Source organism: Sorex araneus, chromosome X, assembly GCF_027595985.1.
Source record: "Sorex araneus isolate mSorAra2 chromosome X, mSorAra2.pri, whole genome shotgun sequence".
NCBI classification, from domain to species: domain Eukaryota; kingdom Metazoa; phylum Chordata; class Mammalia; order Eulipotyphla; family Soricidae; genus Sorex; species Sorex araneus.
In genome coordinates, this window is record NC_073313.1 from 263,088,891 (window position 1) to 263,108,031 (window position 19,141).

General features: G+C 48.2%; 1 protein-coding gene across 1 annotated transcript in view; it reads right to left on the reverse strand.

Annotated features, from left to right (window-relative positions):
* The window catches only part of DNER (delta/notch like EGF repeat containing), a 337,797-nt gene that overhangs the window by 37,360 nt on the left and 281,296 nt on the right, over positions 1-19,141 (reverse strand). The window contains exon 9 of the mRNA XM_055122261.1: positions 5,202-5,324. Within this exon, the coding sequence (XP_054978236.1) occupies positions 5,202-5,324 (123 nt within the window). The remainder of the gene's footprint in view (positions 1-5,201; positions 5,325-19,141) is intronic.

Consider the following 19,141-nt stretch of genomic DNA (forward strand, 5'->3'; position numbering starts at 1 on the left):
AGAGAGGAGAGGGGAGGGGAAGAGGGAGAGGGAAGAAAGGGGCCAAGGAGGGAGAGAAGATATGGGAGGGGTGAGGAAGAGGGAGGAGAGAAGGAGGGAAGAGGAGAGGGGGAGAGGGAGCTCTAACCCCACCTATGTCTCTGTCCTTCCTGTCACCACCCCCCCTCTGACATCCCCTATCACAGTGAGTTTAGAAATCCCCCCTTCATTCTGCCTTGCTAGGGCTGATCTTCTCAGTCTGACTCCTGACTCGAGCCTCACCCTAGAAGTGTCCATGCATCCGCCCCAACTAAATAATCCCTCCACTATACTGCAACGAGATTTTCTTTTCCAACGTGTGTTTTTGCTCTTTACGGAAGGCACGGAGTTCTCCAGTGTGGCACCCAACGACAAGCCCACACCCACCAGGGTCCACGCTCTCAGCACACACCACTGACCCGCCTTCTCAGTGGCCCCCACCCCCCAAAACCACTATTTTGTTCTTATAATATACAAGGCAGACAGCCTTTATACAAGCTTTTATTCTAAATCAACATTTTTGGCATTTATATATTCATTGCTATTAATTTAAGTCAGCACAGCAGGTAGGGCTTGCACATAGCCAACTCAGGTTCAATTCCTCCACCCCTCTTGGAGAGCCCGGCAAGCTACCAAGAGTATCCTGCCCGCACAGCAGAGCCTGGCAAGCTACCCGTGGCATATTTGATGTGCCAAAAACAGTAACAACAAGTCTCACAACGGAGACGTTACTGGTGCCCACTTGAGCAAATCGATGAACAACGGGACTACAGTGCTACAGTGTTACATAATATACAAGAGGTTTTGTTTGTTTTTGTTTTCCGACATAACAAAATCCTGTGTTTTTTCTCTTTGATCTTTTAAAATTTTTTTAGTATCTGACTTACTTCACTAAGCATTAATTTTCCTCCATGCATGTGGCAGCAAAAGGCAGGATTTCACTTGTTATTTTTAACAGCTAGATATTATTCCAGCTGCATGTTGACCTGTAGATACACATTTTCTTTATCCTATCATCTACTACTCAACAACTAAAGTCATTTCCCAGGTCTCAGCTCTTGAGAACAATGCTGTGATGAACAAGAAACATCATGTCTCTCTTTGAATTAGTTTTCATGTTCTTCGGATAAACATCCAGAAAGAGTAAAACTGGACCATATTCATTCCCATGTTTTATTCTTGGAGGCTCTCCGAGAGGGATGGAGGAATCAAAGCTGGGTTGGCCACGTGCAAGGAAAACACCCTACTCGCTGTGCTATCACTCCAGCAAGCTACCAATAGTATCCCGCCCGCATGGCAGAGCCTGGCAAGCTCCCCGTGGCGTATTTGATATGCCAAAAACAGTAACAACAAGTCTCACAATGGAGACATTACTGGTGCCCGCTCTAGCAAATCGATGAACAAGGGGATGACAGTGCGACAGTGCAATTCTTGGAGGACTCTCCATGTGCTTTTCAATGGCTAAACCAATTTACATTCCCTCTAACAGGGTATGAGGGCTCCTTTCTCCCCACGTCTTCGTCAAGACTTCCTCTTGAGTCATGGACACCCACTCAACTGTGAGCCCATATCTCTGTGGCCTGAATTCACATTTCCCCAATACTAAGGGATGATGAACATCGTTTCCTGTGCCCGTTGGCCATCTGTATGCCTAGCTGGGGAAGAGTCTATGGGATGAGAACTTTAATACACTTCCCTGTGTTTCAGTCCCTCCCATCCCTGTCCATTCCAGCTTATGGGTCTAGCTAAAACACTATGCTTGTTTTTGGGGTCTCACCCAGTGGTTCTCAGGGTTCACTGCAGTTCATTCCTGGGTTTGCACTCAGGAATCACCCCTGGCAGGGCTTGGGAGACCATGTGGGGGGCCAGGGATCAAACTCAGGACAGCCGAGTACAAGGCAAATGAACGCCTGCTGTGCTATCACGCCAGCCAATCAAACAATATGAACCTTCAGTCTGGTCATTTCTATTTCCCCTTAGGAGTAAGTGTGATGGGGCTCGGAGGCAGTAAAGAAGTTATGGGGAGCAAGTGCATGGCCTGGGTTCAATCCCCAGCACCACAAGGTCTCCTGAGCATCTCCAGGTGCAACCCTGAAGGCCCCAGCACCAGTAGGGAGTCTGGGAAATCCCAAGGACACAGGCCCAAGCAACAACACATCCTTGGGTCCTTACATTCAACCACTGACCTGTTGACTGAGACTCACTGGTAGGGACCCTGGACTCTCTTGTTAAACACAGAACAGGTGTTATGGGCACATCCTTGTTGACCTTGGCTGACTCACACCTTTGGGTAATTTCTTCCTTTCGATGTGAGTTTCTGGCCAACAGAATATGGCAGAAGGCAGGAGGTTTTTGGGATGCAGCTCTGGTCAGTAAAGAGCTGACCGAAAGCCTGGCGGGACCAGGTGACATCATTCTGAGAGCCCTGGCCTCCCCGAATCGAGACTGTTAGAGCAGAGGCAACTCCTCTCGCCATGTCTGGCTTTCCAGAAGCAAGCGGCCAAGAGTTCTGCAGCCACAAGGGCATGAACGTTTCAGGGTCTCAGGGATTTAGAAACTGACCCTTCCCTATGCAAGTCCTTCCCTCCCCAGCTTAGTCAGTACCTCACCCAGACCCTTTCCGTTCTCAGCTTAGTCAGAACCTCACCCAGCCCCTTCCCTCCTCAGCCTGTGAGCAGGCTCCAGCCATGCACTGGCACACCTACTGCCCACCTGTCCTGGGGCTAGTCACCTGCTATCCGTGGGGATGTCCTGGGGCTGGTCACCTTCCGTCCATAGGGTATCCTGGAGCTGGTCACCTGCTGTCTGTGGGGTTTCCTGGGTCTGGTCACCTGCTGTCCATGGGGTGTCTTGGGGCTGGCCACTTGCTGTCCATGGAGATTGTCTTGGGCCTTGTCACCTGCTGTCCGTGGGGTGCTCTGAGGCTGGTCACCTACTGTCCGTGGGGTGTCCCGGGGCTGGTCACCTGCTGGCCCTGGGGGTGTCCTGGGACTTCCCTGCCCAACTTAGTCAGTACCTCACCCAGCCCCTTCCCTCCTCAGCTTAGTCGGTACCTTACCCGGTCTTCTGTGACCATAGAGAGGGAATCATTAATCCATGCCTGGACCTATAAACTTTTACATCCAAACTCACACTGCTGTCTTGCAGTAATTCACTATGCAGTGACAATAATCAATATATGGGGTATGCCTGTTTCTTCTAAGGGGCTCTTCTTCATCTTTAAATTATCATTCACATTAATGTCACCTCTTCAGGCTCCTCTCTAAATGAAATAAGTGTGTTTTCCATCTTCTTCCCCCTGGCTAGATTCATTTAAACTCAATTCCAATTCGGTTAGAATTCATTAAAAATCATTCTTTAAAGGGGTACATGCTGGTATCCTTCCTGAATCTCTGAATGTCTAAAATCTTTCTCTATTATCAAATATAAATAGTCCTTGAACTTGAAGTTCTTTTCTTTCATTCAAAAACTGAAAACAATGTTCCTTTGTGTGCAGTTTTATCATAGAGAAGAACAGTGCAGTATGGATTTGATTCTCTTCCTCTTACATGTAGCCTGCACTACCAACTACCTGTCGAAAAACAACACACACACACACACACACACACACACACACACACACACACACACACATACAACCTCCCAAAACCCCAAATGCTTTCAACTCATCACTGGATTTGAAATTTTACCAGAAAACTTCCAATTGTGTATCATCTCTTTCATTTATTTCAATGACACTCTAAGCCCAGTGTACTTGAAAACTTCCATTGTCTTCAGTTCACAGACTTTTCCTAATCACACTTAATCCTCGCTTCATTTCCATATGTTCCTTGGTCTGGAATCCATCATTCCCATGGACAAAGATCTTTCTTGCCCATTTCCTTTTTTTAACTCATGGTTCTAGTTCCTCACATTTTCCACTTTCATCATAAAACAGTTGCTTCTTTTCATTACCCCAAAACTCAATTCCATTTTGGATGCTATGTATTACACTTGTGCCTCCTCTCTGGCGTGTTCAGAGTAGTCAGACGTCACTTTTTTAAGATTTCCTGGCTTTGTTTCCTGTTGAGTTGCAGCTATAGGTTCCCCTTAGCGGTGATGCTGAACCAATCTCCTTCAGGGACAAGAGATTCTCAGCTGGTGTTAGAAAATGAACGAGACCCATCTACTCAGGAGAGAGATATCCCAGTTTGGGGTTCAGGAATCTCTATGTCTGAGCAGATGAGACCAGGCTCTACCAACCACGTGCATAAAAGAAGGGGCCAGATCAGCCCAAATGCCTTTCTCTTCAGGGATGGCCACACAACCATGAAATTCCAAGAGCTCCCGACCTCATGGGGTCCACTGTCAGCATGGACTTCCTCTCCCTGCACTCAAGGGTCTTTTGGGGTTAGCTGGTCACTAAATGCTCAGTTGTCTCCTAAACCCCGTCTATGTTAGAGTCCAGTTGTAAGTAAAGGTTCACAAACCCACACCCTTTTTGAAAGAACCCCAAACCTTAGTTGAGTCTGAGATTCTTCACCAGGGATCTATCTTCCTGATGAGTCATGAGAGAGATAAAGTAACTGAAAAAAGAAGTTCCCACAAAAATAGAGGAACTGGAATTTAGATCTTATATGGAAGAGGGATAGTGAGCACAAAATTGGCTAATATAAAAGAGAACAGACCTTCAGTGGTTGTGGCTGCAGATAATTGTGAGGGGGCGGGGTTCTCAAAAGATGGACCATGACTCAGCCCATCATCATCAATCAAGAATGTTCTGGAAATTCAAGTTACTGGGTACCACTCCAGAGGGAATGAAACCAAAGCAATAAAGGGGGGCAGGCCATCTCTCTTTTGACATGCCCCCAGCAGAATCAGAAACCACAAGCACATCCTCTTCCTTCGTTTCTGCCACGTGTCCCCTGAAATGGGATTAAACATCCACCAACTACGACTGCCCATTGGCCACTTTTCACACGGCCCACAGCACAGAGAAGGGAGCCAACATATACGAGGGGCAGGGCCAGAGAGACAGACATCTCTTGGTCATCAGGAGGGAATTCCAGGGATTTGGGGGGGGGGGGCAAAATTTGACGGCATGTCAAGCACCAGTCAGGAGTTTGTGCCTTTAAGTGGGGAAGCCTGGGCATGTCATCGAGAGCCACTGTGGTGGCAGCTGGCCCCACGGCCGCCCCTCTCACCTTTGTACTCCGCCAGGCACACACACTCGTAGCCATTGACCAGGTCCCGGCAGGTGGCACCGTTCAGGCAGGGCGCGGACAGGCATTCGTTGTACTCCTCCTCGCAGTAGAGGCCGTGGTAACCTGTGACACAGGGAGAGAGGCCTATGGTCAACCCGGGGGACAGTGAGACCCACCCAGGACCTGCCGTGAGCAAAGCAGTTGGGCGCCCGTTGGAATATAAGGCCCGGTCAGAGGGATCCTGCCACGGGTGGATTCCCAGGAAGACTGACTGGAAGGACGGGCAGGAAAAGGTTTTCCCTCAGTGGCATAAAGGCTAAGTCAGAAGCCAGCCTCATGGCTAGTGTCAGGAAGGACGAGGTCCCTGCCGAGTGGCTGTCATCACTGCCGGCACACGGAAATTGGTTCAAACCAATGGGAGGTGCCGGAGAGATAGTGCAGGGCTAAGTAAGGCCCTTGTCCACCATGTGGAGGACCCTAGGGCCATCCCCGGCAGGCTGAGCATTGCCAGAGGTCACTCCTGAGCAGAGCCAGGAATAACCCCTGAGCACCACAGGCTGTGACCTCCAAACTCAAAAACAGAAACAAAACAAGAGCCAACAGGAATGAACCAAGGATGAGAGGAAGGACTCTGGTCTAGTGCTGACAGACGCCAAGACAGCTTTTCCGTGCCCTCAATATAAGAAACGATCACAACTTCCTTCAGAGCCCTCCTCCCTGTTGCTCGGGCCTGAGGGCTGGGGGTGGGGGATCAGAACACTTGGAGGGGCTGTGGGAGACAGACCTGGACAGGCCTTAGGAGCAAGAGCCGGCCCAGCGGTGTGGACATCAGTTCTTCTAAGCAGCTGGAAAATTATATCCAGCAAGAGAGGATTCGAGAAGGGGGTGTAAATATGGGTTCCCGTTACTCTTCTGGTGAGGGAACAAAGCTCACGAGACTTCACAGAAACTCCTGAGAAAACGTGGAGACTATGATTAGAGCATTTTTTAAATGAGTATTGTCTCAGGAGCCAGAGCAATAACATAGCAGGGAGGGCGTTTGCCTTGCATAGGGCCAACCTGGGTTCTATCCCTGGCATCCCATATGGTCCCCCAAGCACCGCCAGGAGTAATCACTAAGCAAAGAGTCAGGGGTAACCCCTGAACAGAAACACACACACACACACACACACACACACACACACACACACACACACACACTAGGATTCTCTCAATTCAAATATTCTCCCTTGTACTTGATTTTTCCATTACTCAAAAGAGTCAGGGAAAAGAAACCCACACTTTCTCAGTAACCGTGAGCCAGACTCTCTTATTTGCAGAACAGGTGTTTGTGCTGAAGGACGAGGAGACAGCTTTCTTGCTGAGTCGCACCTGTGATGCTGCTTTACACTTTCAAAAACCTCTGCTCCTGCCCAGCTGAGGTGGAAGCCAGCTGCTTACATCTGGCCCCGTCTGAACAACGAGGACCAAGCGAGCCCCGTGCCTGGGCGGGGTCTAGAACTCAGAGAGGCCAAGAAAGCAAATCATGCACATGCAGAAATGACAACTCTCAGCTTTCTTCCAGCTTCACCACTCACTGCCGTCCCAGAAGGTGACATTTGTCCATGCTAATGCCAGCTTTCTCAAAGTGGGAGACACTGCACCCCTGTTGGTAAAGGGGGGCACTGGAATCATCCAGAGGGGGGTAGAAGTAAATGTGGGTGCAACTAGGGGTGTTTCCATTTGTTCTCTTAAAAATAATGTGGATTTCTGGGAAGGTACGAGGCCATTGTTTTTCTGAAGAGGGGAGATAGGCTGAAACCAGCAGGAACCTCGATAGCTCATCTGTGGAAGAACTACATCTGCCTCTTCCAAATAGGTCAGGCCCAGGTTGGCATCAGTGGACAGGTCCCTCTTTGAGTGCGTCTTCCACTCCAGTTGGTTCTGAACCTCTTACTAGACACAGACAGTGCTCTCAGTCTGAGGGGACCCCGCCCTCCCACAGACTGACATGGAAGAGGATTTATCTGACTGGCCCCCTTCGTGCAGCCTTCGGGAACTTGGTCCTCCTCCACTTGGCCAGATCATATCCTTAACACCAGAGATTCTCAACCACAGATGCTCTGAACTCCCAGCAGAAGGGTATCCACGGGCAGACGCATTTTTGGTGCTCACCGGTAGAAGGAAGAGGCAGCGGGTGTGACTGGCCCCAGCTAAGACTCCACAAGGCACAGTCCAGCATGATATCTCAGAGCCAGAGAGCAAGAGAGAGAGAGAGAGAGAGAGAGAGAGAGAGAGAGAGAGAGAGAGACCTACTCAAGAGCCCCCACCACCCCCACCCCCTTCTCAAACTGTGGATCACACAAATGAATGGCGAATGGATGGGCCTGCAAATTTTGACCCCAGTAAGAGGATTTTGAACATTCAAAGAACCAAAATGAATCCAATATCTAGTGTGCAGGGAACATGAGGTGATGCCGGCCGCACATGTCTAGGTTGCATTTCTCAGGCACAAATGGGCCCCGAGTGGGAAGTGTAAGGCCCTGTCCTAGGTCAGGGATCAAGAAACTATGTCCCACAGGTGAAAGGCATGGAAGTCGGCTGGTGCAAATGAAGTTTTATTGGGACACAGCCACACAGCCAGTTTGCATTGTCTATGGCTGCTTTTATGCCAAAAAGTCAGATTCAGTAGTACTTATAACTTTGACCATATGACACACAGAGCCCCAAATTTCTACTTTCTGGCCCCTATAGATCAGGTGTGCCAACTCCTGATCTATACGGACAAGAAAACGTCTCTGTGCAATGGTTTTGGGTATTAACCCCTTAGCAAATATTTGCTGTGCAAACACTTTCTATTTCCCTCGGCTGCCTTTCACTCTTAATTGCTTCCATTGCTACCCTTTGAGTTTGAGAGAGTCCCATTTGCCTAGTTTTCCTTTGGTGGTCTACACTTTTAGTACAATATTCAAGAAATCATCAATAATGAAGCCTTCTCCCCATATTTCCTTCCGGGAGTTTTATAACCTCACATTTTCACTCCACACCAAATGGAATTTTAGGAATGGGTAAGGTAATACAATCGGCCGACAGGAATATGGAAAAAATGCTCACAGTATGATTAATAATTGGGGAAATGCAAATGAAAACCTGGTGTCATCTTACACCTATTAGGATGGCCATTGGGGGGAAGGGAGGAAGACAGAGCTCAGGAGAGAAAGAAGAGTATCAAGCACAAAAAGGATGTGGAGAAATTAAAATCCTTATGCACTGCTGGTGGGGATGGCAAATGGCAAAAAATGGTATTGCTGCTACAAGCAACAAAAAACATTTTTTGAAAAATTAAAACTAGAACTACCTAATGGTCTACCATCCCACTTGTACAGGATTTATCCAAAAGAATGGATAATCAGATCTTGAAGTTGAAGTGCTCTGTTCATGGCACCCTTATTTGTAAGAGCAGAGAGTGAGAAGCAGCCCCACTTCCCATCCATGGAAGCATGGAAAAAGTAAATGTGGCTTCTATGGGAAAAGGAATATTACTCAGTCTTGAAAAATGAGGGATTCCTGTCATATTGCTCTCACATGGACAGAGCTTACGGGCCAATGCTTAATAAGTTAAGCCATCACAGGAGGAGGAAAAACCTCATGATCTCATGGTGAGGAGGAACTCAAGAGTCCAACACACACAGGCAGCAGAGAAGGCTGGTCGCCATGGGCTGGGGAGATGGGGATGAGAAGTGTCTGACAAGTGGAGTTCGAGCTTCAGTTACATAGAAGGAAAATAAATTCTAGAGCTCTGCTGTGTGGCTCTACGTATACTGTTAACAATATTGGCCCACACTCTTAATTTGTTATCAGGGAAGATGGCACACTTTGTCAGTTTTATTACAGTTTTACACATCTATATATTAAAAAAGTTTAGTGTCTCTGGGCTACTTTGCAGTTTGGAACGACTATAGTACCCACAGCTTCTCAGTCGTCCTTGCTCTCCTAGTTGATCTTTTTAAAAATCAACTTGTAAGGGTAATACGGACCCCTACAAGCATCTTTGACCTCTGAATCGAGGTGTTATTTACATAAGCAAAACCCAAAAGCAAGGATCATGAAATCACCCATAATTGTTTTTCATTTTTCGAAAACAGTATCATTATCTTTTTTCCACTGGCAACATGAAAAGCAAACGAGGAAGTTATTTTGCAGGGATAATTAAGTTGGTGATGTTTTTCTTCCTTGGGGGAAGAAAAAAAAAGATAAAGGTTTCATATTCTAAAACTGTTTCTTCAGCAAGAGTAACATTTAAAAGTCTTTATGGAAATGTCAAGGCACCCTTTACAAGCCATGCCAAAGAACCCAAACTGAACTGTTTCAATAAAAAGTCCTTCCCTTCCCAAAGAGAAGGCGCCTGTGGAAAATGTGGCTACCACCCCCTGCTGGTAATTAAGTTGGACCAAAAAAAAAAAATTCCCTGAGTAGTATGGCCTTGGGTTTAGAAAAGTCAGGCTAGTCCAAAGAAAAGTTTTTAAAATAAAAGAACATGGAAGGGAGCCGGCTGGGGGCATGAGAAGGAGTGGGCAGAAGGGCATCGTGTTTCTGGGGAGTGTGTGAGTACACAGACCCTGGGCTCTGGGGAAGAGTGAGAGGGATGGACGGAAATGAGCTAAGGTCAGGAGACCCCAATGCCAAGACATGACCCAATAACCAAAACAATCAAGATACAATCATCTCTTGGTGACCCTCAATCTTCCCGCCCAACATACCCCAGGAGACAGCTCACCTCCACCCCCTCCCCCAGCTAAAAAGCTATAAAAGGGGAATTTCCTTCCTTCACTCTTCCCCTGGGCTCTGGGGAAGAGTGACAGGGGTGGACGGAAGTAAGGTAGGGTCAGGTCAGACCTCAATGCCAACACATGACCCAATAACCAAAATGACCAAGATATAGTCATCTCTTGGTGACCTTCAGTCTTCCTACCCAACATACCCCAACATACTCCTACTCACATACTAGCCAAGAAGCTATAAAAGGAGGATTTTCTTCCTCTGGGAATCCTGCGTTAGGAGACCCCTTTCCCACTATGGGAGACACCCCTGGTCTTTTGTTGGTGTTTTGCTTTTATTAAGACAACGTCATTTTCAAAGTTATTCATAGTTAAGTTGTAGGCAACCTGTGTACCAGGACTAGTGTCAACTCCCCTCCACGGCTGCCCCCAGACCCCCTCCCCTCCCCCACGCCCCCCCATCCCCGCCTTCCCACACCCTCAGCCCACCTCCTGACAGGCCCAGTTTTCAGTTTGGTTCTGTGGTTTGGGTCTCCTCCATCCGGTGTTGTTGGTTCTGCGTTTTGGTATTTGGCTGTCCCACTCTACATACCGGAGACCTTTGATCCCTGCCCCCATTCCTGCCGGTCCACCCCTTCTTACACCCCCCCCCCTTTTTCTTTCCTTCTTACCTTCTCCTCCCTAAACCCCCTGCTACCGTTTTAAACAAAAAGCTCTGGATTTGGCCCATTAAATGCTGTCTCCAGCTTTTGATTTGGGCGTCGTGAAGACAAGAGCCTGGATGGGCTGTGACAAGATTCTGGGTATGTTGAATGTGGGTTCCCCTGAGGAACACTGTATTATTTATCTTCCCTCCTCCAACCCTGAATAATTTTCTGATGAGACTTCCCTGCTCCATTTCATGCACCTAGTTTCTTAGTCATAAATTGACTGTTCATCACTCTAAGCGTTTACCTCTGGGTTCTCGATTCCATTCCATTGGTCTGAGAGCCTACCTTTGTTATAGTAACACATACCTTTGATTGCACTAGCTTTATAATAAAATCTAAAATCAGGGAACACAAAACTCCCTTGATTTTTTTTCCCACAACTGGGTGTGCTCAGGGCTTACTCCTGGCTCTGTGCTCAGGGTGGTGCTTAGACACCATAGTCCGTTCCAGGGATCAAAACTAACTATGTCAGACCCATCTAAAGCAAGCATCTTACCTGCTGGACTATTTCTCTAGCCCTTGGTATTTTGCTTTTTTTTATCAGAACTGCAGTGGGTCAGAGAGATAGTACTGCAGGTAAGGCATTTGCCTTGCTTGTGGTCAGTGGACAAGTGAACTAGTGAACTAGTCCCTAAGAGAGCTGTAGTTTGCAGTAAAGAAGCATTTGTTTGGGGAGTGGAGGGGAGGAGGAGCTGGAGCGATAGCACAGCAGGTAGGGCATTTGCCTTGTAAGCGGCCAACCCAAATTCAATCCCCAGCATCCCATATGGTCCCCCAAGCACCACCAGGAATAATTCCTGAGTGCAGAGCCAGAAGTAACCATGTGCGTCGCTGGGTGTGATGCAAAAAGCAGGGTGTAAAAAAGGAAGAAGCACTTGGAAAGGAGCAAGAAGGCACCAGGGATGTCTTGGTGGGGGGTTGGGGGGAGGTTGATGGGGAGAGTGGGGAGGGGAGCGGAGAAGCAACCAGCTCTGAACACAGGGCAGAGTAGGCTGGAGGGGAGAGCAAAGCCCCAGACAGCAGCATCACCGGGGCCAGGGAAGGGAAGGGGAGAGGGCCGGGAGCAGGCTCACATGTCAGTGCTCAAAAATTAGAACTAGATTCCAAGTTGAGGGTTACTGGGCCCGATTTCAGGGTCCTAAACTCTAGGCATTCCCTGGGGATTATGTTGTATCTTGGGAACCTGAACGTGGGCTGTGGGGTGCTTATCACACTGACTCACGGGTTCCGGCGAGATGTAGGTGGAGAATCACAGATGGTGGGTGGTAAACCCCTTTGGGCAATGGCTGACCCTCCTAGAAGGGGGGAGCACATTTCCAAGCTGAGACTGGGGGTACTGAGCAGCAGTGCCTGGTGGCCCCCTCGATAGAGCTCCTCCTGGAAGGGAGGATGGACGGGAAGAGGGAAGAAGGAGGAGAGAGATGCTGCCTGGGGAGTTGGAGTGGGGGGGAGGGGGCGCTGGGATTGCCGGGCGTGACCCCTGGAAGACCTAAGGCCCAACACAATTGTAGGTTTCCACAAAGATCCCAGGAGGGAGGCTGTTCTAGAAAACACCGCCGCCGGGTACCAAGAGGCCTCTGTGCCTCTTCTCCTTCGGGCAGCAGCCTGAGCCCCTGCCCTTCCCTTCCTTGTCTCCTCTCCGCACAGTCCCACGTGAAGGTCAGAATCTACATGATCCCACCTCTGCCCATGCGCTGTCCACTCAAAGGCCCTGCCCTCCACTCACACCCCACGCTGCAGAAGCCCCCGACAGCCCATATCTGCCGAAGCCCATCACAGCACACCCTACTGAAGCTCTAAACAGAGGGATGTGCCAGGAGGCAGCTTATCCCAGCCACAAGGCTGCCGGGGAGCCCGCGCTTCCTGTGAATGGACTTTGCAAAAGCACAGTGGGTTGAGGATGAAGGGGCAGGCTGTGTGCTGACCGCAGGGCCCGGCCAGGTCTAGGCCAGGAGGAATTTGAACGTGTGTGTGTGTGTGTGTGTGTGTGTGTGTGTGTGTGTGTGTGTATCTGTGTGTTTGTGTTGGGGGGAGGTGGGGGGGGCCGCAGAGGGAACAGATTACTTTAAGGTCCGACTGAAGTTTGTGGGGGAGAAGGGGATTGGGTTCTTGAAGGACAAGTCGCAACTCACAGGATGTTTTTCCCTGTTTCAAGTCTAGGCCAGTCCTGGGAGAAGGAATCTTCCGGCCCCCTAGCCCAGAGCAGTTAAAAATGGGGATAAAGAGGAAGTAATCCTATTATGCTCAGAAGACTGTGAGCTTTCAAGTTCTGGCTGAACTGAGGAATCACCGCAGAATCATTCAGCGCCTTAGAGTATCAAGCAACACATTGGTTGTGCTGTGCAGAAAGGGGTGAGTGTGTGTGTGTGTGTGTGTGTGTGTGTGTGTGTGTGTGTGTTTCTCTTTACTGGTAGGTTTACAGTAGAAATATTTGTATTAAATTTTGATTAAGACATCATGATGTACAGAGTGACTCATAGTTGAGTTTTAGGCATACCATGTTCCAGCACCAATCCTGCCCCCAGTGTCCACTTTCCTCCCCCAGTGTCCCGAGGTTCCCCTCCACACCCCACCCTGCCTCCTTATCAGGCACAATTTTCAATTTGGGAGTGGTGGCTTGAATTTCATGTGCTGTTTTCCGTGCTGTTGCCCCGTGTTTGGAATGTTTAGCTAGATCCTCTCTCTACCCGAGATGTTCCCGTGGCCCTTAACCCCAGAACAAAAGTCTTTTGAAGAACAGAAAAAATAAAGCAGCAATTAATGTTAACATTAGTTCAATCAAGCTTGCAGATGTTCTTTTTTTTGGGGGGGAGGGATGTGGTGGAGGGCGCTTCACTTGGCTGACCTCAGGAATTACTCCTGACGGGGTTCAGGGAACTCTATGGAATGCTGGGAATCACACCTGCATGGGCTGTGTGCAAGGCAAATGCGCTACCCACTGTGCTATCTCTCAGAAGCTTCAAACACAAGGCTAATGTTGCTACTGCACAGACTTCCAGGGAGTAACTGTGCTCCTGTTACTCCGGCAGACATACAGATACACAGGCAAACACACAAGGAAGAAACTGAATAAGGAAAAGGTCCTGTAAATAAATAAAGAACATTTGTGGGTGTGGGGAGGAGAGTGCTACTGCTGTTTCTTTGACATCTGAATTTCTTATTCTTTTATGGCTTGGGGCACCTGAGCCAGAGAAAAAAGCCGAGTCAAGGACCCCATTGTTGGGGTTCTTATAAGCATTTCACTGAAGGGCTCTCCATGGAGGATAAATTAAAGCTTCCGAGTCTCCAACCTCCCTTTTGTTCATATGTTGCTGAGTCTGCTAGAAACTCTTGCCCTCCCTCCAGGGCTCTGGGAAAGGATGGATAATGAACTGGGCAGCGGCTCTCCAACACATCCTGGACAGGCGTGCTGGGCAGCCCCTGGGTCTCGTGTCTGCCCCCTTAATGAACAGAGTAATCTTTAATTCAACCATGGGTTATTAAAGTGCCAGGTACCAGTGCATCACTGCATGGGAACACACAAGACGCCTCTACGTCTGGGGGAATCTCTGAAATGAGAAAGATGCCAAAGAGCTGCCAGAAAGGAATGTCAGTTTAGAACCGGGAAAGTGTAAGCCGGCGTTTCTCAAAGTGAGTGATAGGACCCTCCAGGAAGATGCTGGAACTATCCAGGGAGGGAGAGAGGGGAGCAGTAGCCTCAAGTGCAGCTGAGGTGGGGGCGGGGGGAAGCTTTCCACTAGTTCACTTAAATAAGGTAGATTTCCAGGAGCGGTGTTGAGTAAACTCTTTTTCTGAAAGGGGTTGGGAGTTAGGCACACTACGTTAGATATCACCTACTGCAAGTCACAAGGAGTCTGGGGTGGTGGCAGGAAGGTGACAGAGGTCAATCTTGATCAAGAAACAGGGGAACTACCCCGAAGAAAGAGTGATGGCTGGGAGAGGTGAGGGGGCCGGAAGAAGCCAAGGGAACAGTTTGGGGCTGTGCAACGGGGTGGGCAGAAACCCCGAGGGAAGGGGTGGGTTGGGTGCACTGAAACAGGCACAAAGGGCAAAGAAGACAGCAGAGGCAGACAGGTGCAGGGCAGGGGGCACAGTCATGGAGGTAAGGGTGTTTCTGAAAGATCCCTGAGGCTTCTTCATGGGAATCGGCAAAGGACCTGTAAGGACCGAGCAGAAAATTCAGTCAAGGGTTAACTGCCATCATCTTAGGGAAACCATGGATGGGACTAAGCATTAGTGATACCAACCAGAGAACAAATGTCAATGGCCAGTTAATAAGCAAGAGAGTTCCTGGTAATGAACAGGATGGGAAGGGCAAGAAGGAGGGCAAGGATGAAGGTTGAAGGTGGACCCCCATTCCGGGCTGGCCTGAGCCAGAGCTGCTGCAGTCACAGTGGCCCCGTCTCTAGGGCAAGTAACTTAGACAAACAACAGATTCAGCTGCAGGAATATGGGGGGACGGAGGGCGAAATGGATGGTAGGGAAGGAGAAGAGTGTGGAATTCCTTTCTTGAAGGAAATCTTCATTGCATGAAAGGAATTGACTTTCCGCCAGGGGCAAAAACAAATTTTTTAATTAAGGCACTGTGATTTACAAGGTTATTCATGATTGAGTTTCAGGAATCAATGTTCCAATGCCCCTAGTTCATTTTAATGAAGAGTAGCTGATGGCGGCCACATCTCCAAACACTAAACTCAGTGCAGGACAAGGCACTCTTGAGCTGGAATCAGAAAAGCAAGGTTTTGGGTCAGACACCGAAGCCGGGGTGAGGGGGATGCACAAAGGGAGAGAGAAAAGAAAGGGAGGGAAGTCTGGGAAATGAGAGAGAGAAGGAAGATAGAAACCTAGAATTATCAAGATGAAGACAAGAAAAATGCAGCATAAGAAACTCGCAAAAAGTGGTTCAGATCGTGAAAGGATTCTGTCCACACATCTCCCCAGTGGTCTTCAAGCCAACCAGAGAGTTTGTGAACCTCCCACCTTAGCATCTCCCCAACCCCCAATTCCAGTCAGCACGTGACGAGTGTCCTCTCCAATGCCTCTTCACCGACCCCCAAACCACAGGGTCACTTTCTCCACCAAGCCCACGTCATCATATACCTGCTGGTAAACCACAGGGACTCACTGTAGACACAGCCCACCCCAATGGCTGTCCCCCTTTTAAATTATGGGACTCGGCACCCCCCAACCTCTTCTTTGCACCACTGAGTCCAACTTCCTCCCATCCAGTTCCTCTGTCAGCCGTGCCCTTGGATCCTGAGTGGGCACTGGCTGGCCGGAGCGTGCATCATTACCTGCAGAGACCCACCAGGGACGGAATGGAGCCCAGCTTCACCCTCCACTGCGGGAATACAGAGCGGGGTGATGAATCTCTCAGACACTCCAGAGGGTGAACTACAAAGATTCACCCAGAGCAGAGCAGACACAATGGGGAAATAGCATAAAAGTCTACCAAGCCACAGAGTAAAGAAAGGAGCCCAGAAGGTTCCACCAACCAGCACTACAGTTTCTCAGACAATGAATTTAGAGACAGCATGATGGGATGCTTAAGGACCTCAAAGAAACAAGAGGTCAGTCGGTCAAGAGAGCACAAGAAAGTATGAGAGTAGAACTGAGAGAACCACAAACAGAAATGACAGAACTAAAAGGTAGGGAAATATTTTTTTAAAAGATCAATGAAAGACCTCACCAGTAGAGCAACACAACCAAGGACAGAAAGAGGAGAGTTGGAAGACGGGATGCAGGAAGCTACTAGAAACCAACAGAAGATGAATGACAGTCTGAAAAGGGGAAAAAAAACAAACAGTACATCAGACAGCTAGGGGATAAGTTCAAGAGGAACAATGTAAGAATCACAGGTGTGTCTGGGGAACAGGAAGGAGACATCAACAAGGAACTGTTGGCAAACTAAATCAGAGATAAGAGTTTCCCAGAAGCACCTACCCCCATATTCAAGAGGTCCAAAGGGTGCCCCAGCCAAAATAGATCCAAATAGAAAAATTCCAAGACACTAAAATCAGAAAGAAAAGCTAAAGACAGAACACTGTAAGTAGCAAGATCAAAAATGGGACCCACACACACAAAGAAATCCCACAAGACTCACAGCATATATACCAAAGGAGACTATGAACCAGGAGAGTATGGTGGGGTACAGTTGGAAAACAAACTTAATAAAACTAATGTCTCACAGAGCATGAAGGGTTTCCAACGGGCTCAGAGAGAGCCCCTCCACCCCCACCAGGGAACCAATGGTCTCAGAGGCTGATCTTGCAAGGCCAACAGCCTGGTGGGGTCTTTGGGGTGTTGGGGGAGTTTGAGAGATACCATGGATTCCGTGCCACTCGACTTATCCTTCATTCTGGTAAAGGGTCCTGAATGTCATTTCATTTTTATTACAATGGTGTCATCACCGGAGCTGAGAGCATTCCCGTGTAGGGTACTCTGGATCCTCCAGGGACCACTGGCTCCATGACAGTGTGTGATGTGCTTCATGAGCAGTCCTGGGCACTGAGGGACACTAGGTTATTTAGAGAAAGAGGGTTCCTCACCTAGCCTCAGGGGTCATGCAACAGGCTTTGAGGCTGCGACAGGAAGGCCCTGGATGGTGCCTGGCACGGAGTAAGGACCAGTTACAAGTGGCGTGTGGTCATAGGGCTTGCTAAGCCTAAACACTGGACTCAAAACAACCCGTGGGCATTCTCATCCTGCCGGGGACCCCATTTCCTGGATGCAGCAAAAGCATCACACATCCGAGCCCCAAAGGATGCACTCACCCCCGAGAGCCCTGTTTCTCACATATCTGGACTATCATACAAAAAAACAGACTCTATGTCTGGCTTTTACTTATTCATTCATTCATTTTGAATCACTGTGAGTTTCAGTTACAAAGCTGTTCATGATTGGGTTTCGGTCATACAGTGTCTCAACACTTGTCCTTCCACCTGTGTACATTCCCCACCACCAATGCTCCCAGTTTTCTTTCTGAAGCATGCACCCCTCCTGGGACCTGTGTCTATGGAGGGTGCTCTCTCTCTGTGTCTCTGTGTCTCTGTGTCTCTGTCTCTCTCTCTGTCTCTCTGTTCTGTCTTTGTCTTTCTTTCTGTCTCTGTCTCTCTGTCTCTTCTCTGTCTCTCTGTGTGTCTCTCCTCTCTCTCTCTCTCTCTCTCTCTCTCTCTCTCTCTCTCTCTCTCTCTCTCTCTCTCTCTCTCTCTCTCTCCCTTCTGGACATTGTGGTTTGCACTGAGAGGCTATCATGTTTGTTCCTTTACCTGTTCTCAGCACATAGCTCTTATCCAGAGTGATCATTTCCAACTATCATTATCATAAAGGTCCTTTTCAATCCCAACTGCAGCACTTGAGGCAGACTTCCAACAGTGGAACAATTCTACTGACTATTTTCATACTGTCCCTGGGTATTAGTCTTATACTATGTTTTTTTTATAACCCACAAACAAGTGCAATTATTTTATGATCGTATGTCTGTCTCTCTCCTTCTGACTTAATTCACTCAGCATGATACTCTTGTGTCCGTCCATTTATAAGCAAATTTCATGATTTTATATTTCCTCGTGACTGCGTAGTATTCCACTGTGTAGATGTACCACAGTTTCTTTACCCAGTCATCTGCTCTCGGGCACTAGAATTGTCTCCAGATTCTGGCTATTGTGAATAGTGCTACAATAAACATAGAAGTGCAGATTTTTTTCTGCAGTGTGTTTTTGCATCCCCAAGGTATATTCCCAGGAGTAACATTGTTGGGTTGTATGGAAGCTCAATTTTCAGTTTTTTGAGGAATGACCATATTGTTTTCCAAAAAGGCTGGATCAATCAGCATTCCCGCCAACAATGAAGGAAAGTCCCTTTTTCCCTCATCTGCACCAGCCCTGGTTGCTCTTGTCCTTTTGGGTGTGTGCCAGTCCCTGTGGTATGAGATGATATATCATTGTTGTTTTGATTTGCATCTCCCTGATGATAAGTGATGTAGAGCACTGTTTCACATGCTTTGGCCATTTGCATTTCTTCTTTGAGGAAGTTCTATTCATTTCTTCTCCCCATTTTCTGATGGGGTTGTATTGTTTTTTTTCTTAGAAAGTTATATCAGTGCTTAGTAGATCTTTGGTGTTCGCTCCTTATCAGATGGGTATTGGGTAAATAATTTTTCTCATTCTGAGGATTGTTTTTTATTTTGGTCACCATTCCTTCTGGGGTGCAGAAGCTTCTAGTATAATGTAGCCCCATTTGCTTATCTTTGCCTTTACTGTGTTTGGCTTTTAAAATCTACTCTTTTTACTTTCCTCAGCCTCCGTCCCGGAGACTGACTTCTGGGCTCAATCTGGTTTTCTGCTTGACAGTAAAACTTTGCCTCACTGCTTCATCTTTGATGCCAAACTCTGAATTTTCTCTCTAACAGTGTCTACTCTCATATCCTGAGCAGGAAGGCTGGTGACAAAAAAAGATACTCCAAGTGGCTGGA